Source organism: Cucurbita pepo, chromosome LG17 (assembly GCF_002806865.2).
Source record: "Cucurbita pepo subsp. pepo cultivar mu-cu-16 chromosome LG17, ASM280686v2, whole genome shotgun sequence".
Lineage (NCBI taxonomy): Eukaryota > Viridiplantae > Streptophyta > Magnoliopsida > Cucurbitales > Cucurbitaceae > Cucurbita > Cucurbita pepo.
In genome coordinates this window covers 1,469,935-1,491,868 of record NC_036654.1, presented here as the reverse complement: position 1 = coordinate 1,491,868, position 21,934 = coordinate 1,469,935, and the positions used below count along the sequence as shown (strand labels likewise).

At 36.9% G+C, this 21,934-nt stretch overlaps 4 protein-coding genes across 4 annotated transcripts in view; 1 reads left to right on the top strand and 3 right to left on the bottom strand.

Moving 5' to 3' along the window:
• The window catches only part of LOC111779188, a 57,484-nt gene extending 38,671 nt beyond the window's left edge, over nt 1–18,813 (bottom strand). The window contains exons 1-14 of the mRNA XM_023659281.1: nt 18,399–18,813; nt 17,508–17,666; nt 17,226–17,342; nt 17,031–17,115; nt 16,613–16,721; nt 16,436–16,503; nt 16,228–16,353; nt 15,208–16,148; nt 14,811–15,014; nt 14,676–14,736; nt 13,719–13,832; nt 12,823–12,936; nt 12,613–12,699; nt 12,051–12,118 (exon numbers count right to left, since the gene is read on the bottom strand). Of these exons, the coding sequence (XP_023515049.1) occupies nt 12,092–12,118; nt 12,613–12,699; nt 12,823–12,936; nt 13,719–13,832; nt 14,676–14,736; nt 14,811–15,014; nt 15,208–16,148; nt 16,228–16,353; nt 16,436–16,503; nt 16,613–16,721; nt 17,031–17,115; nt 17,226–17,342; nt 17,508–17,666; nt 18,399–18,511 (2,325 nt within the window). The 5' untranslated portion in view covers nt 18,512–18,813 and the 3' untranslated portion in view covers nt 12,051–12,091. The remainder of the gene's footprint in view (nt 1–12,050; nt 12,119–12,612; nt 12,700–12,822; nt 12,937–13,718; nt 13,833–14,675; nt 14,737–14,810; nt 15,015–15,207; nt 16,149–16,227; nt 16,354–16,435; nt 16,504–16,612; nt 16,722–17,030; nt 17,116–17,225; nt 17,343–17,507; nt 17,667–18,398) is intronic.
• Nucleotides 38–5,475, bottom strand: LOC111779189 (pyrophosphate--fructose 6-phosphate 1-phosphotransferase subunit alpha). Its single transcript, XM_023659282.1, has 19 exons — nt 5,300–5,475; nt 4,407–4,579; nt 4,063–4,175; nt 3,775–3,849; nt 3,570–3,683; nt 3,427–3,494; nt 3,146–3,229; nt 2,850–2,903; nt 2,593–2,673; nt 2,393–2,486; nt 2,240–2,313; nt 2,021–2,131; nt 1,879–1,923; nt 1,726–1,782; nt 1,345–1,449; nt 1,136–1,252; nt 886–989; nt 594–759; nt 38–440 (listed from the first exon to the last, which is right to left on the bottom strand). Exons 1-19 carry the CDS (start codon nt 5,387–5,389, stop codon nt 306–308), a joined length of 1,860 nt encoding a protein of 619 aa, XP_023515050.1. The 5' UTR covers nt 5,390–5,475; the 3' UTR covers nt 38–305.
• On the bottom strand, nt 6,059–10,100 carry LOC111779191 (bZIP transcription factor 60). Its single transcript, XM_023659284.1, has 3 exons — nt 9,337–10,100; nt 8,621–8,844; nt 6,059–6,678 (listed from the first exon to the last, which is right to left on the bottom strand). Exons 1-3 carry the CDS (start codon nt 9,933–9,935, stop codon nt 6,425–6,427), a joined length of 1,077 nt encoding a protein of 358 aa, XP_023515052.1. The 5' UTR covers nt 9,936–10,100; the 3' UTR covers nt 6,059–6,424.
• A 1,830-nt stretch (nt 18,814–20,643) lies between the features above and the next one.
• On the top strand, nt 20,644–21,478 carry LOC111779280 (late embryogenesis abundant protein 1-like). Its single transcript, XM_023659396.1, has 3 exons — nt 20,644–20,735; nt 20,996–21,130; nt 21,244–21,478. Exons 1-3 carry the CDS (start codon nt 20,682–20,684, stop codon nt 21,322–21,324), a joined length of 270 nt encoding a protein of 89 aa, XP_023515164.1. The 5' UTR covers nt 20,644–20,681; the 3' UTR covers nt 21,325–21,478.
• The last annotated feature ends 456 nt before the right edge of the window (nt 21,479–21,934 follow it).

Below are 21,934 nucleotides of genomic sequence, written 5' to 3'. Positions count from 1 at the left end.
AGACGGTCCCACTTAAAAACCGCTTGGGGGAAGGAACTAAGAGATAGAAAATGTTCATCTTCCATTTTTCAAACCCAAACTTACTAGTGAAAAGGACGAAAGTACTTATTCCCAAAACTGCTAACATGCCTCGAGTTCTTATTCAAGAAAAATGCTGCACCATAAATTGAAAACTGAAAACTCATCTGTAATTGTCACATCCGCTTAGCTGAAGTAAACAGGGTTTTAGAAAACCACCGAACACGGCATTGTCACCGAAACCAACTGGGAGTTTATTACCCTAAACACGACATAAAATATGTTTATTACCCTTCTAATGATGCCTTTCCACTAAACGAACTGGAAGACATAACTGATAGAACGTCGGTCACTGATGCCATGACACTTAATGCTGCTTTAAGGACCTCCTGCGAACACCCTGGTTTTACAATGGTTCGGACCTGAAGTGAACAGGGAAGCAGGTTTTCTCAGAAACAGCCAGAAGGTAAAAGAAAATATCGCAATAGTTCGACTAAATAGGGTTTCTCAGAAGTACCAAAATTTTAATTCAATGAATATTCAGACAAAACCAATGATCTTAAGAAGAACCGCACCTTATCAAGATATTCCTGTAGTTTCTTGATGCGGCCCATGTAATCCTGGTCCTCAACGCACAGAGAGATGGGCTTCGCATCGGCACCAGGACCATCAAACTGAAGAGGTCCAGGGTTTCTGTAGAGATCGTCCATAAGAAACTGACTCGCATTTTGTCTCAATAGCCTGCAACAAAAATACACTTCCGTGAGTGAATCTATCTCAGATCGTCAAACCATTAGAATTATCAAAGCGAATGCATTCTTCTTTCACTGGTTGCGGGTGGATAGTTGGGGGGATATGGACTCTTACTCGTATGCTTTCCCTTTCAAATCCACAGTTGCTGGGTGAATTGCAGGTTTTCCAATGGATGACGCTCCGGGATTTTGAGCCCAACGTTTAACAGTCATCATAGCCTGTGTTTCATCAGAGAAGCAATTATATGATTGGCATTGTCACCAGACGTAAATGGCATCAACAAGAGACAAATATCTAATGATAACCACAATACTATGAAGTTGGTTAAACTTGAACAAACAGCATGAAAAGAAGGAAACCCAACTGCAATCGGGGCAGCACCACAGCGCCATTTGTTTACAGGATTTTTTAGGTTAGTTAAAGTAGCCATGTATCCGTTCAAGCCAGCAGCTAAGATATGGTAGCAAACGTGCCCAAGAACCTGAATTAAATGTAACATTCAAACATTATGCTAAAGTTCATATTAAAGGTGAAAATGCTTATCAGACTTCTAGATTGTTAATTATCACATACGTAGGCGTAGTCACAATCAAATTTTGAAGGTAAAGATCCCCGAGCCTGGTAACCAAAGAAGTGGCAAATTGCATTGAATTTCTTCCCCTTGTAAGTCCCTTCTTTCTGTTAAAAACGCAATACACAACAACAATCAGATAATTTTCAAGAAAACAGTTCAAAGGAGCAAAAAAGCCAATTAATATTGGAGATCAGAGTCCGACGACTGAAAAAACCGTAGGCATACTTTTTCTCTTCCTAAAAAAAACCCTCTCGAGATGGCAGGCCAAAAGACAAGTCGTGTTAGATATCCCCACAGGGGGATGCCCATAGAGTAAATACAAGGATTACACCAAAAGAAAAACAAAGCATCATTATAAAAGCAAATGTAGCACGTCTTACCATACGCTTGTTAATTTCAGCCTCCACAAGATGAGCCAAAAGTTTCTCCGTCTCAATCTAAAGAAAATTAAGAACAAAGGACATCATGTATCTACGTACAGATCACTTTTTTTTTTTTCTTTTGATCTAAAACAAGTACCAGAACTACAATACCTGAGATAATTGAGCAGAATCATCTGATTCGGGTTGTAGTAGCAACTGGAACAATGAAGTTACAACATTAATAAAGACCTCACAACTTAGAGTGGACAAAATTGGAGATCCCATCACTTTTGAAGATTAAATAAACATTAACCTGCTTCCTGATAAAAGGTGGCATAAATTCAAATAGCGCGGATGCCCAAGGAGAGAGTTGGGAAGAAATATTGTCAACCAGAACTCCTTGCCTAAGTAAACTGTGAATTTCCTGAGCAGTGCAATAAAATTCATTACTTCAAGCAAAAGATCGCGTGGTTTTTTCAACAAAAAAGTCGAAGTGTTGCTTCCATGAACCAGGGAAAGGGAGAAAAGAAACCTTCAAAAGGGCATAGATTTCAGGAATACTTTCAATGAGCCCTTCGGGCAATAAGATTACACCATGGTACTTGTCTGATCATAATACACAAAATCAGATAACTGAAAACTATGAACAAATATGAGATTAGAGGCACAATAAATTGTACGAGACCTTGTTGTGCTCTAGCCTGAACAGCATCACATATCTGGGTCGTCAAATCAAAAAGAGTAAGCTTTGATGCAGCCACTTCCTCACCAAGAACAACCTGCAAGTGAGCATAGCCAATAATTTTGGACAAGATGTATGACCATAGAACTTTCAAATAAGCAACTTCAATGAAAATAAAACAATATCATGTAAGAAAAACTAACCATATTTGGGTGAGATTGAAGAGTACATTCCAAAGCAACATGGGATGCTTTCCGGCCCATGAGTCGAATGAAATAGTAATACTGGGGAAACAAGGCATATGTACAGATATTTCGTAAAATTTTCAAGAGTACAATTTATTTACAGAACGTGAGGATTATTTTTATCATATTGAAGGAAACTGGAAAGCAAAGATCAAGATAAATAATGTCAGTCAACATCAATGTAACTGTGGAATAATAACGTCTACTTTTCTTACCTTCTCCGCAGAGAGGGCATCAGTGCATACATTGCTGATTAGCTGAGAATTGACCTGATGATGAAAAAACAGGGAACTTAGTCGCTTACACAAGATCATATGATGCTAAACCAACCGTCTTCAAGGCTTAAAAAAAGAGAGTGAAATCCCACAGATGTGAAAGAAGTATGAGATGTTTCTCAGCCATTTAAATTTACTACGAAGTGTTTCTTGCATTCAGAGACTCAAAAAGGAAATAAAAAATATCATATAAAAAAATCACGATACCACCTGGAAAATATCAGATAAATTTGTACCTTGCATATGGTGTCAAAACCAACATTTGTTTCAACAAATTGGTTCTTGAGATCGCCATTCAAAGTAACAGGAACACCTACAACCTGCATGGTTCAGTACAGGTTCGATCAATGCATTGCAAGAAGGAAAAATCACATTGTGGATGAAATACCACAAGAGAAGTTAAAAGTTAGATTTAAAATATAAAGTACTGAAATCTATTAAAGGATTTTAACTATTTTTGTAATTATATAAATAATAAAAAGTAATATGCATGCTATCTTGAACTGACGGAGATTACCTTCGTGGGGCATTTAGCTTCAGCAAATGTTTCCGCAAGCTGGGCAGCATCAGTGTTTGACGTCACTCCTTCAGAAATACCATATACTCATAAAATTCACACGTGAATAAAACAGTTAGGCAGAGCCAAAGAAAGAAACTTACCTCCAATTATAACAAGACCATTTAGTTTCAGATCTAGGCATGTCTTAAGCGCAGCATTAACCTGCTCTTTAGTTCGAATTTGATCCTTAGTCCTGCCCAATAGGTCATAACCACCTACGCAACATGAATACCACTAATGTAAAGAATCTCTATATAGCATTGCATATCTAAATATCTGAAATAGAGTATTCAAACCACTGCATACCTTGATTTTTGTATGTTGAAAGAATGTCAGCGGTTATCTCAAGAGTTTTCTGGGAAAATAAACCTTCAGAGCCACCTGTTGAAAGAAATGACATCGTACCTCAATCTACCACAGTTGTTTAAATGATAATAACACAAATCGCAACAAACATCAGTCGCATAAATCACTTGATATTAAACATAATTATAGATGCATAGATGCAGTATGAGAAAACTGCGTCAAACACCAATTTAGTTCTCAGGAAACATATAAGAAACGTATCGATATCGAGAAGGGAGGAAAACTTACCCAGAAATCCAAGCAATATACTATTTGGGTTGTGGACTTTGAGAGCATTATGAAGACCCCATATGACGTTATGGCCTCCAGGAGATTGCCTTCCACAAAAAACTATTCCCACCCTGTTGGTAGCAAACCAATGAGAGAAGCTTTCCATACAATATATCTATTTTGTAGCCTCAAAGTCACAAATGAAATGTAAATGGTCATGCATTCACCACATTTATGTCTATACACATGCATGTAAAAGAAAAGATGTAAAATGAACGGGGGGAAATCCAGATAGTTAGCTGAATAATATATGAAGCTCTAGCGATGATAAGCAATGAAAATTAATCACCAAATGCACGCACCGGATGGCTGGATGTTCAGTAATAATCTGAGCATCTGGGACTTTGGCAGTTGCCCTGAGAAAGTGAGCTAATGGCTGACCATATGTGTGGGGAAAGGCCCGACTAATGGTGGGGGCATCAGCAGGATCCACAGCTGTAGTGCCATCTCCGAATTCAACCCTGACCGCTGTTCCCTGTAGAATGATATAATAAGGACATATAAGCCACTCGTCCAAATTTAACAATGTACAGCTGCACTGCATCAGACAACCAACTTCAAAGGAAAAGTAGCTAGTTTTGCTTTATTTTCAATTTCAATATTTATTATTGTCCCCTTCATTTAAACAGTACCATATTTGTCAATTTGCTTTAAGCCAAGTCCGCACAAGAAAGCAGGAAGTTTCGGTTTTCAGCACAAAAAGAGGAGGGGGGGAAAAAAAACATGCCATGACGGGCACACACCCCACAAATCAAGTATGGAACAGAGAACATGGATTAAACACAAAGAAGGAGGTTCACTAGTAAAAGGAATGAGGCAGACTGGTACTTGTACTTATTGAACTAAACCAACATGTTGAGCAACAAAGGCAAACCATTTACATTAACAGAAAATATTTTATATGAACAACCTAAAGTATACGAACGTATCATAAGAGTCCTATGGTGTATGGCGCGAACTAGATTTGCACAAATGTTATGTAGAAACTACCGAATCCAATCAAATAATTCATGAGTACTACGAAAGACAGCGACAGGAAAATATAAGTTGATAATAATTCAAAGAAAGAAGAATAAGGGGAGATCCAGTGATAGGTCATGAAAAATGGAGTAGCATGTGCCCAGATCTAANAAAAAAAAAAAAAAAAAAAAAAAAAAAGAGGAAGAAAGAAAGAGCAAGAAAAAGAAGAGAGAACCTGAAGACAAGGAGGGAGATCGGGTTGGTAGAGAGAGCGGAATTTCTGAAGGTCGGAGAGTTGACGGGGAATGCCATAATCAGAGTCCATGAGGAGAGTTGAAGGGAGGGCGCGCTTGAGGGTGAGGCGGGTGAAGGAGAGTGAGACTGATGGAGGGTTTTAGTTTTGGGACGACCTCGAAAGGACCCATTTTATAGAGTACATGAAATGACCATAATGCCATTGGTGCGGGTATTACGAAGGAGCTTGTGGACAACGTGTCGGTCGTCGTGTCACCCCAACCCAATCAAAATCCAAATTTGTAAAATCTCACTGAAAACGGCACTTTCAAATACCGCAGAACAAATTGGGTAACGGATGAACTCATTTCTGACCCAAACTACTTTACCATTCCGCACAAACAAACAAGCCCTTTCCTTTCCAACAAAATATTAATGTTTTTTTTTTTTTATCCTCACGCCCTTCACTTTTCATCTAATAAATAGAATATGAACTGAATTTTAGAAATTTTCTTTTCTTTTCTTTTCTTTATTTCCAAAATACTATCCTAACTAAATTAATCAGATTGATTAACACGGTTTTCAGAGATTTAAAGCTGATCCATCGGTCTTATCTTCAAATTTAGAACTTCAACGTTCCTCCGAACGGATCAGCTGTCCACGCAAACAAATCAATGAATACGCATCCACGCTACCACCTCCCCTGCCCACCTGTTTTGATCAACTAAGACTATGGGCAAATGAACGGTTTTCGTTCGAATTGCAATTGCAAGAGAGGAAAACTTCGTTTTCCAATCAATTTAAAATAGCTCAATGTTCAAATAAATAGTGATACAAACGGTAAATAAGTACAGGCTAAAATTTGGATAAGATAGGGTGCAAAAAGAAAATCCCTGCGACCATGGTTTTCGATAAACATAAACTAAGCACCAAAACATACGGCATTTAGACTTTTAGACAACTCCACGTCTATCTATTTCTTTTCCATCCCTATAGAACGCAAGTCAAGTTACCAATTTCGTTGATTCATTCACCCAGTCTTGACCGTTCATCCAGTTTAACGCTCAAAACCATTCAATCATTTCGAAAGCCTACAACATCTATCTATATCAACTTCAAAGCTGCACTAGGACAGTATCGCATCCAACATACTCAGTTTCATCCTTGTTCTAGCCGCCTTGCATCTTCTGGTTTGTAATGATGAGTACGAGCATCTGGAGTTGTTATTTCCTCCCCCGTTGAAAGGCACGCTTCCTGGACCTTCCTCCTCCACCACTGTTACTCGTGGAACAGGTTCCAGAGTTGATTGTGGGAGTTGAGGAAGAGTGAACAGGCAAACGGTGCCCACTAACCAAAGCAGGGAACCCAACAGCAGGGATTCTGCAGGACAACAACGAATATTTATTACACCATTCATCTGACTTATCAATCAAAACTGATGCTCAATCAACTAACAGATCAAGTTAACATCATTTAAAAACTGATAGCCAGGCTACCGAAAAGAAGTAAGCGACTGTCCATTAGGATGGAACACGAAACAAAAGTAGAATTTTAAGAGAAAAATTAAATGTATATCACAAATTGTAAAACATACATCGCTCAACACAAACTTGCTACTTCCAAACCGTAGATTTCAAATTAGAAAGAAAAGTCAGATTCTTGTTAGGCACAGATCTACTAGGTAGTGTATTGTGGATGGATGGACAAGTGGGAAGGAGTGGGAGGGGTTGGATGAATTCCATCCATGATTATAGGATTTCAACATGTAGTAATAGATGCGTTGGTCGTGTAATGTGTTGTGGATGGATGGGAAGGGATGATGACGGCTTGACGAGGGCAAAATGGGTACAATAGATTAGACAGGATAGGATGGATCGGTGAACTTTATACGTTCAAGTCCATATTACATTCTATAGATAATGATAAAAATAAATAAATGATACAACTATTTTCCTTTCCTCGTTGTTTTAAATTGTCCCACTTGATTTGGCAGTTGGATTGATTAATCAGGCAAACATTGGGAATATCAGAGAAAGAAACGTGAACTTCAAAAATCTTCTTTATTTCACACAAGAAACTCCAATAGGGAATATCAGAGAAAGAAAATGGATTTTACCTTTTAATAAATTTATATGACACACTAAGACGTCAAGTGCTTAGTGTAAACGTTTAAAAAGGGAGTCACACAGAGAGAAAATGGGTTTAACCTTAAAAACAAAATTATGAACACTCTAAAACATAAGTTGCTTGACGCAAACGTTCAACGAAGTAGTTAATAGTGTAAAGGCACAAGAACTTAAAAGGATTTTCTAATCTAATACTAAGAACCCAAAGCTTAAAGTTACTATTATTTATGAATTTTATTCTATTACACACTAGGCAGTCAAATGCATGTATGAGGATGGCAAAAGAGAGACCAAAACGGGTAGTCTCATCACTCATGTTCTGAGTGCCGAAGCAGTCATTGAACATAATCGGTCCATAATATGTCACTAGTCAAGTTTATTCAAAATTGACACCCCAAGCGTGCTCTTTTACAATTTTCCATTTTCCTGGAGGTTAGTGGTCACCCTCTAAACCGGGATGTATAGTTAAAAGTAAAATTTTTAGTTTCACTCTCCTACCTCCAACAGTACAAAACCATCCTCCCCATTGTATCAGCCTCTAAACATAATTTCTCCTCACCAGGAGGAGGAATACAGTTAATGAGAATGTAGTCAGATAAAAAGACAGCAAAGGCCATATTTATGAGGATCACGTAAGGACGTGTGTGTGTGTGTGTGTGTGTGTCTATATATAAAATAAAATAAATAAAACTATACCCATAGAGAACAATAAAAGGAGAGCAAATAGAGGAAGGATCACTTGGGCCCAAACAACCATGGTTTTTTATTTTAGTTATTTGAAAATTAAGCCCATAAACACCACTTCCACCTATTGCTTTCTATGTTTTGTTGTGTACATTCTAGGAGCGTTTTCAAATCCAAGACAAACTTTGAAAACAAAAAACAGTAGTTTTAAATCACCTGGGAAAGATGAAAACCACAATCAAGATGTTGTAACAAACACAATTTTCAAAAACGAAAACCCAAAAACCAAGTGGTTATCAAACAGGGCCTTAGATTTACTCCATCCATCTACTTACTCTCAAGGCAGCAAAAGTCCCTAATAATATGGATGCGGAAAATATCTGCAACTTTACCTTATAAACAATTCAATTATTTCTCTTGCGAAATCATCCAAACTAACAGCGGCAGACAAAATTTAATTTGGTCATATATGAAATGGTAAGGTAAAACACATAGGAAAAGATAAACCGTACCCAACAAGAGCACAGCAGACTCCTGCTTGGCCAGTGAAGCACCAGAAGCGCCTCCCATCTGTAAACTAAAGCGTAAGGCTTGATTCTCAGCACAGCAACACTGGAGCAACCGCCCCAATCTCCGGCATTCACCTTCAAGAAATTTACTCTTCATCTCTAGATCCTTAACGTACATCTTTTTCCTCTCCCTAGATCTCACTGCTGCATCCCTATTTCTCAGCTGCCTGGAAAATTCGAATTCATACATTGCAGTTATCCCTTCGAATGGCATTCATGCATTATGTCAGCTTCTACTAAAAAATAAAATGATCTTCGATCTCGGTTATTCAATTATTTATTATCCTCCCCCAAAGGGAGAAGGGATGCAATATGCATCGTAATCGATGAGAAAGCACACCAAAACGTTTCATGCCACAGAAGCGGCTGCCCCCCATACAGACCCCTTTTCTACCCGCGTTCTTGGTGTTTCAAACATACCAGATATCTCGAATTAAGACTCCCAGATGAGAAATAAGGTCCATGGGAGTACATGGCGACTTATTGTAATTAATTCTTAATCTCAAAAGAGAAAACCAAACACTTACACTACCACTACAAATGGAAGAGCTACGTGGCAGAAACTATAAATGTTCAACGAGGCTTAAAACTAATATGGCGAAACCTCCTAATTGATTACAAATAGTAGAATGCCTACTCAAAAGATTCAGTAGCAATACCTTCTCCGCTTTTTGGAAACAGGATCTCCGGCATCTTCGTCTACACTATCGTCGATGTTTGCTGCATCGACCTTCTCCTTCTGGGAGTTGTTTGAATCGTCACGGCAATCGGAAGCATTGGACGGAACGTCAACTACAGCTTCGACCCCAGAGGACCTCCCATGAGTATCTACAAGTAATTCAGGCATAAAACTATCGCAGTAATCGCCAGCAGGAGCGGGAGAAACCTTATCTTCATCCTCTTTCTGGCAATTGCGAAAGTCGTTATTGCAATCGGAAGTATTGGAATCGATGTCGATTACAGAGGCTCCCCCATGAGAGTCCACGAGTACGTCAGCCAAAAAACTATCGCAGCAATCGTCAATAGGAACGGAAACCTCCTTCTCTTCATCATCGTTCATTAGAGCGTTCTCGATCTCGTTGATCCAGGAAGAAATCGAATCAGGAGATGAGTTAGACAACCCCAGAGGCGATTTTGACTCCCCCAAAGAAGGGGGTTCCATCTCCAGAGCACCGGTTCCCTCTGGGAATTCATCAAAGAAATCGTTCCAATCAATCTGTCCTATTATGTCATATTCGGAAAATTCGAGATCCTCCATTAAACGGGGAAAACTGAGAGAGAAGAGGAACTGAAAGAGGAGTATATACAGAGGGAGGGAGGGAGGGAAGGAAAGTTGAAGAGGAGAGGGGATGTGATGGGATTGAAAGAGAAACTGCCGCGAAGGCACAATGACAGAGGCGGAGAAGAAAGCGCGTGTTTATTCGAACTTAAGCAGCAAGCAAGGAAACAAAAAAGCGGTGGTACGAGGGATTTGTTAGGGTGCGGACCTTGTGGCTTTGTTACAGTGCTCCTCCTTACCCACGACTGAATTCTGACGGCTGATCTTGTCACGTGTGTGGATCAGAATGGGTGCATGAAAAGAATTAAACTTGGGCGCCACGCATGATTCTAATTGTGCGTACTGCATCATCCAGCCAATAGGATGTCGCTTACTGGCACCCAGTCGTCCACCTGTCTTTACCTTTACACGTGGGCTTCACCCTCTCCTTCAACACACACGACCATTGTTTTTGCTTTTAAGTCTTTTTTAAAATTTTTATGTGGTCCCCGATAACCATTAACTTCCTCTCCTTTAACAGACAATCGGGCCTTGATGGGCTTTGTGGGCCTAAGCACATGGGCCGTCAGACGGATTGTCCCACGACATTAGTGTATTTTCCCAAATTAAATGTTGCGCAGAGATTCTAATTTTAAACAAGTCAGCCTCTGTTCTTACAATTTCATGGACCATTTGATAAATAAATAAAAAAAAACAAAAAAAAAAAGAAGACAATTCACATTCTGATGCACATTATAGCATATGAAGCCTATTGGAAGAGAGGGAAACAGAAGGTTTCTTGAATATCGTTCATGGTGCTTATCAGTTGAGAGACCAGCAAATAGAATTAGATGCCAGTCAGAACTTTCTCAAAAGGTTCATAAGCAAATCCATTTTCCCATCTCTTGGTCTGTCTTACCTTCTCCATCCTAGAGATCTTCTTCCTGCCTGTGTATCCCTATAATGAGAACGGAAATGGTTTTGTTCTCTACAGAAGGATTTCCTCTATTAAGATTCCTCCATTTTTCAATCAGAGAAGGGCCTTGGGGGTATGCTTGTTGCTACATCCAATGACTAGTCAGAGGGGTGAGAAAAGAATAATATAAGAGATAACTAGCAACGGATATACTTAATAGATAGGGGGAGAGCAACGGCTGATAACCTTTTGTGAGTTAGTTTTTGCGTTTTGTTTTGATGGATTAAGTCAAAGATAGATGGCTAAGCAAAGACAGAAGAATTCAGAGGCAGAAGTATTGATAGGAGAGTTTCAGGCCTCTTTATTAGCCTCGACTTGTACCGCAGAGAAGAAAGACTGTTAGTAATGCGGTTGAGCTTGTGCAAGAGAAGTGTGTAGTTGGTAAAGAGTAAGGTAGGGTACAAATGACAAGGCAAGTATGGGAGCATCATTCAAACGAAAATGCTAATCTGTGTTGAAGCATCATAAAAAGAGTACACAAATAGTGGCGGCAAATTCTGAGTTTATTTTTATTGTTGGGTGGAGGAACAGACGTGATACTTCCATCAATACCTAAGCCTGCATCCTATAGTTCAAGAGATGACCAAAGAGGATATTTCTTCAGTGTAAANAAAAAAAAAAAAAAAAAAAAAGCCGATTCTCACTTTCTAGATCAGTAGTTGCTCACCTAGGAATCCAGAGGAACTCTTATGGCAACAGTTGTGCGGCTATCCTCCCTTCCTTTCTAAAGATAAAGTGATTCCTTACAATGTTGTGAAAGCTATCTCTTGGCTACTTGGATAAAGAAACCAATTTTTTAGGACAAACTAGGGGTCCAGAGGAAATTCAGAAGTAGTGGACATTTTCTCATTCGCCCGAGAAAACAATTCCAGATTCTTCTGTAATGATGACATCTTTTTAAATAATAGCAATTGAAATATCTTATGTGAACTCCTTTCTTTAGTTTGGGAGATACCTGTTGATATAACCTATAAGTTTCATACAAAAAAGGCTGGTATGTTTGATCCTTACATATGATTGATTATCTAACTAGACAACTGAAAGGAATGATAGTAACCAAAACAAATATGAAAAGTATGATGAATAATAATAAAGAAAGAAAGAAAAAAAAAACCCTTGAGAATGTGACAGAGACAAACCAGTCAAGCTGCGCCAAATCTCATGTCGTCATTGACAATTACTAGCATTCTAAGGCATATGTCGGAACCTGCAATTGAAACAAAAAGGCAGAAGCAAAACAAGCCTTATAAGATTACTGCACAAAGAGAACTCATCAAGAATGGGCTCAAATTATGGAAGCATGCATAACATAATTAACATCAAGTTATTGTTTTGTATTGTTCTAAGCACAAGGGTTTTTACTTTGTATTGTTTCTGATGATCATTTGGTTTGGGCTGGTTGTCCTTTAACTCAAGAAAACCCAGCATGCCATCTTATTAAAAAAAAAAAATTCTAGATAGGTGTAATTTTCTAGTTATCATTTACTGCTATATGTTCGATAATAGTTACCATATTGGTCCGACAGTTACTGAATCAAACACTAAAAAGTGACATTTCAATGCAGAGAGGCTATGCCAGTACCATGTACATAATATGTTATGTCCACAAGTTTAAATTGATGAAATCGAAAAGAGCAATCAGCATGAAAATTCATGGATAAGAAGAATTAGGAAAAAGAAAGTTCTCCGACTGTTTTCTACCTCAAGCGTGTTTTCATCGACAAACCCATACGTTGAATGATTAATGGCTTGAGAACTGTCATATTGAAGGATTCTCAACTTTCCCTCCTGTATGGACAGAAAAAAAAAAAAGAACATCAAAGTTGCATCAATATTGAAAGAATAAAAGGAAAATAATTGTATTAAAAGAAAATAAATAAATAATTCAAGGAAAAATATTTAGCAGCTTACCTTGGTCCCGTAGACAACACCTCCTCCCACTGAGGGATGAAAACAAGCCACATTTACCTCATCCTCAGCGCTCGGGAGCACTCTCACAAGTTCCATGTTAGAAACTCTGTAAACCTAAGTTGTCAAAGCAAACTTCAGTCAATTAAGATGAAAAATAAAGGAACATCAAAAGGCTACATAGTTAATATCAATCAAACATTATCATAAATGAACAGCAGCTGTTGATGTCAAACACGAAGTTATGAGCCAGTGCCATCATAGTTATAATATTATGATTTATGATGACATCTATAATAATTGAAACCAAGGAAATAATGCCCGCTTGAGTACAACCACCATGAGGTCCACCATAAAACATCTTTAAAAAAATTTGTTGATCCTGTCGGCATTATTAATATGTAGCATATTCTTCCAGGAAATATATCTCCAAGAATTACAAACACCAAAGGATTAGGTCTTAATAAATAGCATTGAAACTGCAAAAAGACCATGTATTATCTTAGAAAAAGACAATGGCTTATTTCTTTTTCTACAAGTAAGAACTTGCTAAAAGAAGCGACATCCAACAATCAGAATTCACATTTGGATTGCCTTCTAAATTTGAAATACAGGATTTTTTTTCCCTTTAACCAGCAAACTTTAGAATAAAGGTTTGCATGTCAACGAATTACAACTTCTAAAACCAAAGTCTTCACAGATGAAAAAGAAAGTTATATCGTGTGGATAAGAGCTTTACTTTCTAATAATGCACCAAAAATCAGCCATGCACTATTATCATATAGAATCAAAAGAAATATAATACACCTCTTCATTCTGCACACATAATAAAAAGAAAAATATTGGTGCACTCAATTTTATCCTGGTTACCTCAATTAAACAAAAGAAATGAACTTTACCTCAAGTATAGTGTATATGGGCACAGTTGTCTCTCCATCTACGACAACACTCTTAAGAAGTGAACTATGGCGACGGCCATAAGCAAGTAACAAGTGTTCAGATGTGGGAGAGAACTACAATTATAACAAGTAGAAACTTCAGTAAAATTCATTACAACTTATTTACTTTTTTTTTTTACCATGAAAAAACATAGCTTAGAAGAAACGAATGAAAGAATATAAAAAAGGGTAACAAAAAGAAACAAGACCCAACCAACATGAAGACTACAAAGGAAACAGAACAAAAAAGCAAAAAATCATAGAAAAGAGGCCAAAGGGTTGATACAACTTGTTTCCTTGGGAAGTTCTTTATTTTATAAGAAGCTAAGCCCTAATCAAGATGAACGCCACACAAGGCTCGGACACTCATGGATATCAAAAAAAAAATTAAAAAAATGCATGGGGTAATAATAATAAAAAATAAATAAAAATAAAGAAAAAAGAATCAGTGCACCACAGAATGAGAAACAAAATGGCTAAAGAAGAAAAAATGAAAAGATTCCAATGGCTGAGAATGAGAGACATAGGATAATTACAGATTGCTTTGGTCACAAACTCCTAAAAGGAGGCAGTGAACCTATCAACCTCTTTAAAGATTCTCCTATTTGTTTCCTATTTAAAGCATATAAAAGATGTTAGCCTAATCACGAAAAATGCACCTGATTTTTTCAATTCTTAACTAAACATTGGACAAAGTTCTTATATTTAATGAGCCACATTAAGTTTGCAAGGATAAGACTATCGCTACATGATCTAGCACCGCTTGCACACTTCACTACATAGAAACTAAAGGTGATGGTAGAAGATGTTTTTCTTAATTTAAAAAAAAGGTCTCCAAGGATTTAAGCATAGAACCCTACAATATCATGCTCGTTTAAGGTACTTAACGGAAAATAACAGTCCTTATCATTAACAAACCTGTATAGATGTTAGACAATGAGCAGCTCTTATTGCTCGAGATGCTAGTACCATACCAAACCTATATACAGAAAACAAGGATAAGAGATAAATTTAAGCTATAAAAAGGGAAGGAATCAAGTGCTGGATACATACGTTGCCTCCTCCAGAGAGTATATCCTAAGCTCGTACATGACCTGCTGAGCAGAAATCGGGTGTCGTGTAGGTGATGTTGCAGCCCCAGTTGCATCACTATTAGCATAGCTTTGGAATCCAGGATCAGCTTCCATATGTGGCAACATACATGCCACACATGCTGCCAAAAATCTCCCACAAGGCGAAAAATGGGCACCCATTTCACTGCAAAAACATAATTTGTAGATAGACTTTGATGGTTAGTCAGACCAGAATCCAAGAATAAGCTAAAATAAAGGCTTTCCAATCATCCCATACTGTAAACCTCCCAAATAATGTCAACTATCTGTCAGTCTATCTATCTATATATATGTACACACACATACAAAAACTAGTTGAATGACACAAAAGAACATACCTACAGAGAACTGCATGTGGAATGGCTAACCGACATCTTTCATCATTCAGTGGAGCACAAGGATTTTTAACATCATGTGACCATATCCTGAGTTTCACGGTACAAGGTAACTCCGCGGCAGCTGCTGCAGCCAGAGATGCAGCAAGCTCAGACTGAATTCTACTGACGATGGGTTGTGGATCACTTTCGTCAGGAATTGAGTTACTCATAGTAGCATCTTCATCTAATCCACTCACAGGCATAGGCACACGAGAACGTAAGGAACGATTTCTTGAACTAGATCTCCTACCACCTCTACTTTGGCCAGTGCTGGTAGGAATTAATGAAGCAAGTGGAGCATGAATTCCTCCTATATCAGATGGTGCAGAAGAATTTTCACGAACATCATCACTGTGTGACCGAAGAGCGTGCTGATTAGCTTGACTTTGGCCAATTAACCACCCTTGCAAGAAAGGTAGTTCCCAAGGGTCATTGAAGGGAAAATTTTGATTATTCCTCACTTCAGTCTGCACTTCCATATGCTCTGAAGCATCCACAGCTGTTTCTGAAACTTCTGTCTCCATTTCACTTGTGTAAGGATTGGTTCCAGTTTCTTCTGGAACTGGAGACGAACTATTAGGTTCAATGGGTGACAACACGAGTTCATACTGTCCTGATGGGGTTGAATATGTTAAAAGCCGCACTGAAGCAGAAGGATCAACTCTTTGTAATCTCCCAACAGAATGATCCGCTTCCATTCGCTGCATGGACATTCTCCTATTTTCTTTGGAAAATGAAGGCCATATCAACAGAGGAAAGGACATCAAAGGAAGGCCATCCACCAAGCTAGAACGATCAGAAGAATGTGCATCGGCAAAATATACAGTAGGGGGCGGATATTGCACATATCCAGGAGATGTTGCTAATGTTATGGCAGATTCTGATGAGTCGAGATCATTGACCTTAAGAACACATTAATCGGAAAAATTAGGATAAGTGATCAAAAGGAGGAAAATTTAAAAGGCAACAAAAACAATTTACCTCTGCTGTTAAAAGGAATTGGGCTGCATGTGGGTGAAAATGCACAGCACGCAATGATCGCCGTGTCCTTAAAACAATGGTTGGCGAGGGTGTCTCCCCTTTTTTGTTGTAGTGCCAAATGTAAAGCTGCATAAAATTTAAGATCAAGATTGTATAATGGAATGCACTTATAGAGTTATATATTTAATTCCCCATTTAAAATCCTCACCTTATGACCTGATGCCACAGCAAGAAGCTCACCTTGGGCATGGAAAGCTATGGATGCAATAGGACGATCTGCATGGAGGAGCACATGGTTGAACAATAACTCATATAAACATACAAAAATTTCCAACTATCCAACCATTCAGACAAGACGATGCAAAGAACTTGAGAAAGAAATTACAGAAATCACGAGAGCCAATGCACTCAGCAGTGTTTGCATCCCACAGTCGAACATCATAATCCAAGCTTCCACTAGCAACAATTTCGGGGTACAGTGGATGGAATCTGACCTGAAAGAATAGCAGAAGACGAATCCAGAAAATTGGAGCAACTTGCCACACAGAAAACTAATAATCAATGAAGCCATGGCAAAAAGAAAATAACGACTAAGCCACATTCGCAAAATATGTTAACAAGTATACCCAATGAAATTGACTTTTAAAGAACAAATAAAAGGCTAAATAATCCACCAAACTATTTTTTATATTAATCTATTTTATAAGAAACATTGAAGAATATTATACTATTGATCACAAGTATGATAAGCTGAAAGAAATGAAAGATTTCTTAAGAACAAAGAGTGCAACTTTCATGCTTACCACCCAAGGGGTTCTTCGGTGACCACTTAGCACCTTTAAGCAGGTCCCAGTTTGGCAATCAATGATTTTTACGGTATGATCTCCACTGCAGGCATGAAAACAATAAACAGAAATAAGCATCTACACTAAATTATACCAAACATGGAGCTTCATCACTACACTGTAGCAAAAAAAAATCCCTTAACAGCAACTCACTGCGTAGAAGCAAGCGTTCTCCCATCAGGGCTGAATGCTGCTGCAATTGTTGACCTTGGAGGAGGCACAAGAGGACAATATTTAGCTGAAAGATGTCGTAGTGATTCAGCCTCGACCCTGACAAGATTCCAAATTTAATAACACATCCCAAATAAGGGCCGAAGTAACAAAGAGGAAGTATCACAACATAAAATGGCAGGATAAACAAATAAGCAAAATATTTCTCATTATTTCATTTATTGCATTAGACATTCAGATGCATTATAAGAAACAAAGCACTACCATGAGATAAGACCCCGCTTAGCATCTCTGGCTGCTTCACATCTTGTCCCAGCCGGATCACATTGGCGGTCATGAGAATCTCCCCAAAACCTCCTCAATGATCGTTTAGTTTGAGGAGAAACCTCCCTCTGGGCTAAAAGTTGAAAAACATTGCCGACTCTGAAAAAAAAGAGATCAAAGTTAGGCAGTAGGATGAGTTAAGTCTGCAAAACCCAAGATCCCTAAATAGTAGATGAACTATCTGATCTATATCACATCAATATAGCAAAATCCCATAACCCAAAACAAGTTCCAATGCTCCATGTCCTCATGATGATAATTATAACACCAAGAATCCTCGTGTTAATTATAGACAAAGCAGAAATTTGTAAAATTTCAATCATACTCGCAGTTTTATTTCATGGGAGCGTTGAACAATCAGCATAGTAATGAAAACTCTCTCCTTTTAACTAGAAATACACAGGTCAAGTCCAATTAGATCATTCAATTAGCCGTAGCTACAGAGTACGAGCCATCGTCGCTCCATCCCCTCGACCCTCCGAACTCCCAAAGACCATGGCAACGATTCCATGCCAAACTACTACTACAGTAACACAAGAAACTAAAATAGCACTAGAAAATCAAGATAGACTAGTTTACAAGGAGCAAAAAAAATCAAAATTTGTGTATTTAATCAAACTTCGTGCGCTCGATTAACATTTTCCCAGTTAACTTTCAGGCTGGGGGAAACACATCAAAATCTTAGAAATTCAGACCCAAGATTTAAGAAATCTTGGCCATACATATCTCGATCCTCGCACAACCCAAACCTCTCGCATAAGAAAGAGGGCAATCATCCATACAATCAAAACACGAACATCGCATCAAATAATCATTCAGTCCCACCCTCACCTTTGCCTGCTCAAGGGATAAGCCGGACCAGGCTGAGAAACGTGAGGCGGGAGCGGTGGAGTCGATGTGGAAGGAGAATTTGATTCGTCAAAAACCCCGAATGAAGCTGTCATCGTTCACAAGAGAAAACGTCATGCTCCAAAACTCTCCGGCATTTCGATCGGGAAAAGGGAGAAATTGGAGGAAATTAATCAAAATTCAAAGTGAAATAGAGAAAGGTGCGGTGTTGTATTAATTTAGAAGCAATGATCGCCGGAGAAGATAGCGAAATTCAGGCGAGAAAGGGCTTTAAATTATCGAGAAGGATCTCCTGCAAGAAGAAGAAGAACGCATTCCGGTGGAAGAAAACCTAGAAGAAGAAGAAGAAGAAGAAGAAGAAGAAGACGAAGAAGACGAAGAAGAAGAAGAAACGAAGCAGAGATCGAAAGAGAAAACCTCCTCTGAAAATCAAAATGTTTTTAATTTTTAATTTTTAATTTTTATTATTTTCTTTTTCTTCTTCGAAGAGTTCTATTCACACCCGCAACTACAAATTGCTATTTACACCCACAATATTTTAATTTATCCCAATTAATTTTAAATCTTTATATTAAAACAAATAATTAACAATTAAACCCATCACTAATTCTGAGCTTTTAATTTTTTAAATAAAATTATTTTTTAATCTTCTTTTTTCAATTTCAATTTTATTTAATAATTAATGTTTTATTCATCTTTAATAAATATAAATATAATGTGAGGTCTTTTTTCAACAGATTCTAAATTCAATTCAAAGAATCAGATTTTTTTTTTTTTTTTTTTTTTACCTTTTTAAAAATTTAGATACTACGAATAAGAATGAAAATATAGTATTTTATTATACTTGAAAATTAAATTTTATTTTATTTTATTTTTCAAATTAAAAAACTAACATTTATTATTTCCCCTTTTTTAAAAAAAAATTAAAAAAAAAATAGTATATTCACGTAGTTTCCAGATATTATCCAGATATTTCAATTATTATTTATATTTTAAATATTTTATTATGGTCTACTTTTTTATAGTGTTCAAACCACTAATATTTTTTGTTTTGTAAAATTATTTAAAAAAATCTTATAAATACCGTTTATTTATTATTATTTTTTTTTAGAGGTAGGATAATTTCAAGCTCATCAAAAATCCATATTAAAAATGAGTCATTTAGACCGAACAAGAAAAACTAGAGGTGTACGTAGAATATGAAATTTCAGAGAACCAACCCCAACACTATTGATTGGGTTGGAGTCGATTATATAGCATTTTTTTTTTACTCAATCCGTTTCTATTTCGAGTTCAGTGGATAAAATTTTTTATAGACCCTATATTGATAAGACAAGGAATCACTACAAGGGGAGTAAGATTCGAATATCTCAAGACAATAACATTGTTTGAGATTTGAATCACTCGACAAAAAAGATCGATCATGTGTATCATGAATGATTCTTGTTGATCAAATATCTCAAGACAAGAACACTTGATTGAGATTCGAATTACCTTTTTGATCGAATATCTCAAGACAATAACATTGTCTGAGATTTNAATGATTCTTGTTGATCAAAATATCTCAAAGCAAGAACACTTGATTGAGATTCGAATCACTTCACAAGCAAGATTGATCATGTCGAGCTTGAATGATTCTACATGCAACATAAACTACATAGAATTGCAAAGAAACTTAGCCATTGGCTAAAGAAAAGCACAAATGATTCTTTTACTACATTTTATAAGCCTCCCTACAAATACAACATACATAGGCCTCAAAATGAAACTACTAAAAGCATTCCAAGATTGGTAACATTCATACTTAATGGCCACGATTAACCATTATGTAATTGTAACTCAAAGTAAATTAAAAGTTTTAAAAGAAATACAATAAATCTAAATTATTTTAAATTGTAATCCACCTAAAATTTACGACATGACATTTCATTGTTCTTCAATGTGACATGAATTGAAATAACAATATTTTTTTTATTAATTTGACCGTATTTTTATTGGTTTAATTTTTTTTTGAATAAAACTACTAATTCAAAAAGGTAAATCAAATTATTTTGGTAACTAATTGGTTCCCCATATTTTTCTCTCTATTCTCAACTTCTTTTAAGTTTTGAGTGAGTCAAATCTCTCTCTCTCTCCTCCACGTGTCAATCTAAAAAAGCAACCTCTAGACTTATATAAACAGCCTCAATAAACTTCAAAACCCAAAAAAAAAAAAAAAACAATTATCTTCCATTGTTACGAAAAAAAAAAAGAAAAAAAAAAGAGATGTCTAGCATGCAGCAAAGTTTGAATGATGACCAAACCAAAAGCCTAACTCAGGTGATTGAAACTATGTTTCGATATTCGTTGTTTTTGTTTTGTCGTACTTTCTTGTATGTTTGATTATGGAACGATCTTATTTTTTTGTTTTTAAAACCATTTTTTTAAATACAAGAACTTTTTTTTGGGTTTGGATTGAAATTGAAGTGAAATAGATATCGAGCGTGATTTGAACGATCTCGATCTCGATGTCATGAATAGTGATTTTTTGAGGGTAAAGTTTTGGAAATGGTTAAGAATTGGTTGAAATGATGAGGCAGGCAAGAACAGAAGAATGGATGGAAGCTACCCAATCCACAGGCAATGAACCAAGAGACATTTTGCCTACTGATTCAGCTCAAGCTCAACTTTCTGCCCACCATGACAAACAAGAACCTGTTACTTTTCTCCAACAGGTTTTTCAAAAATTTTCCTTTTTTTTTTTTAATTTTTTTTTTGGATAAAAATACGTGTAAAGAGCTTCTCGTTCGGATTCGGGTTTGAATTGTGATGCTTTATTTTGTTGCAGACTGGAGAGAAGATGGTTCATATGGCTCAAGATGCTGTGGACACAGTGAAGGAAACACTTGGAATGGGTGACAAGAAATGAAGAACACCTAAGTTCTTTAATTTTCAAATTATTAATTTGATTGATGAAGTTTATTATTATTAGGTAATATTTTGTTTGGAATTTGGATACAAATCCTCTTGCTTTTTGAATGTAATAAAGCATAGCAAGATAATACAAGGCTTCGTTTTTCGTACCTCCGAGTTTTGATAGTGATTACTTGATCTGGTTAGCTAATAGTCACGCACTTCCGAATTCCAACGATGTCCACTCCAATTTGAGATATATAGTTGAAATAGGCCAATTAACTTCCTCTTAATATCGTTCCGAGCCAGAACTAAGCATGTAAAATTGAATATTTCTTAACTATGCTTGAACTGCTGCAAGATTCCGCACATTTAGATGCGGTCTAGATTCACCAAAGTTGATTTCATCTCTCTTTGCTCTCTACAATCTGATTTTTCTTCAATAAGTCCAAGTTTTTTATTCTATATTAAGCCATGCCTTCGTGATTAAAAATATTAATCAGATCACTTCTTATGAATACGGAAACAATATTATTTCTGGTGTCATTATCCCTACTTCTGCAGCTATCGGGTTGTACTTTTACCCAACTTGATGATGGTTATACAATGGTGGTCTTTATGAGCTA

What these genes read in the sequence shown, in the direction of transcription:
- LOC111779189 (XM_023659282.1), bottom strand. Translation starts at nt 5,389, where the DNA reads ATGGACTCTGATTATGGCATTCCCCGTCAACTCTCCGACCTTCAGAAA. An exon ending in GTTTTGACACCATATGCAAG is followed by an intron (nt 2,904 to 3,145) that starts GTACAAATTTAT and finishes TTTCATCATCAG; the next exon opens with GTCAATTCTCAGCTAATCAG. An exon ending in TACAGGAATATCTTGATAAG is followed by an intron (nt 441 to 593) that starts GTGCGGTTCTTC and finishes TGTTCACTTCAG; the next exon opens with GTCCGAACCATTGTAAAACC.
- LOC111779191 (XM_023659284.1), bottom strand. Translation starts at nt 9,935, where the DNA reads ATGGAGGATCTCGAATTTTCCGAATATGACATAATAGGACAGATTGAT. An exon ending in GTTTCCAAAAAGCGGAGAAG is followed by an intron (nt 8,845 to 9,336) that starts GTATTGCTACTG and finishes CGAATTTTCCAG; the next exon opens with GCAGCTGAGAAATAGGGATG. An exon ending in GTCTGCTGTGCTCTTGTTGG is followed by an intron (nt 6,679 to 8,620) that starts GTACGGTTTATC and finishes GTTGTCCTGCAG; the next exon opens with AATCCCTGCTGTTGGGTTCC.
- LOC111779280 (XM_023659396.1), top strand. Translation starts at nt 20,682, where the DNA reads ATGTCTAGCATGCAGCAAAGTTTGAATGATGACCAAACCAAAAGCCTA. An exon ending in AAACCAAAAGCCTAACTCAG is followed by an intron (nt 20,736 to 20,995) that starts GTGATTGAAACT and finishes ATGATGAGGCAG; the next exon opens with GCAAGAACAGAAGAATGGAT. An exon ending in CTGTTACTTTTCTCCAACAG is followed by an intron (nt 21,131 to 21,243) that starts GTTTTTCAAAAA and finishes ATTTTGTTGCAG; the next exon opens with ACTGGAGAGAAGATGGTTCA.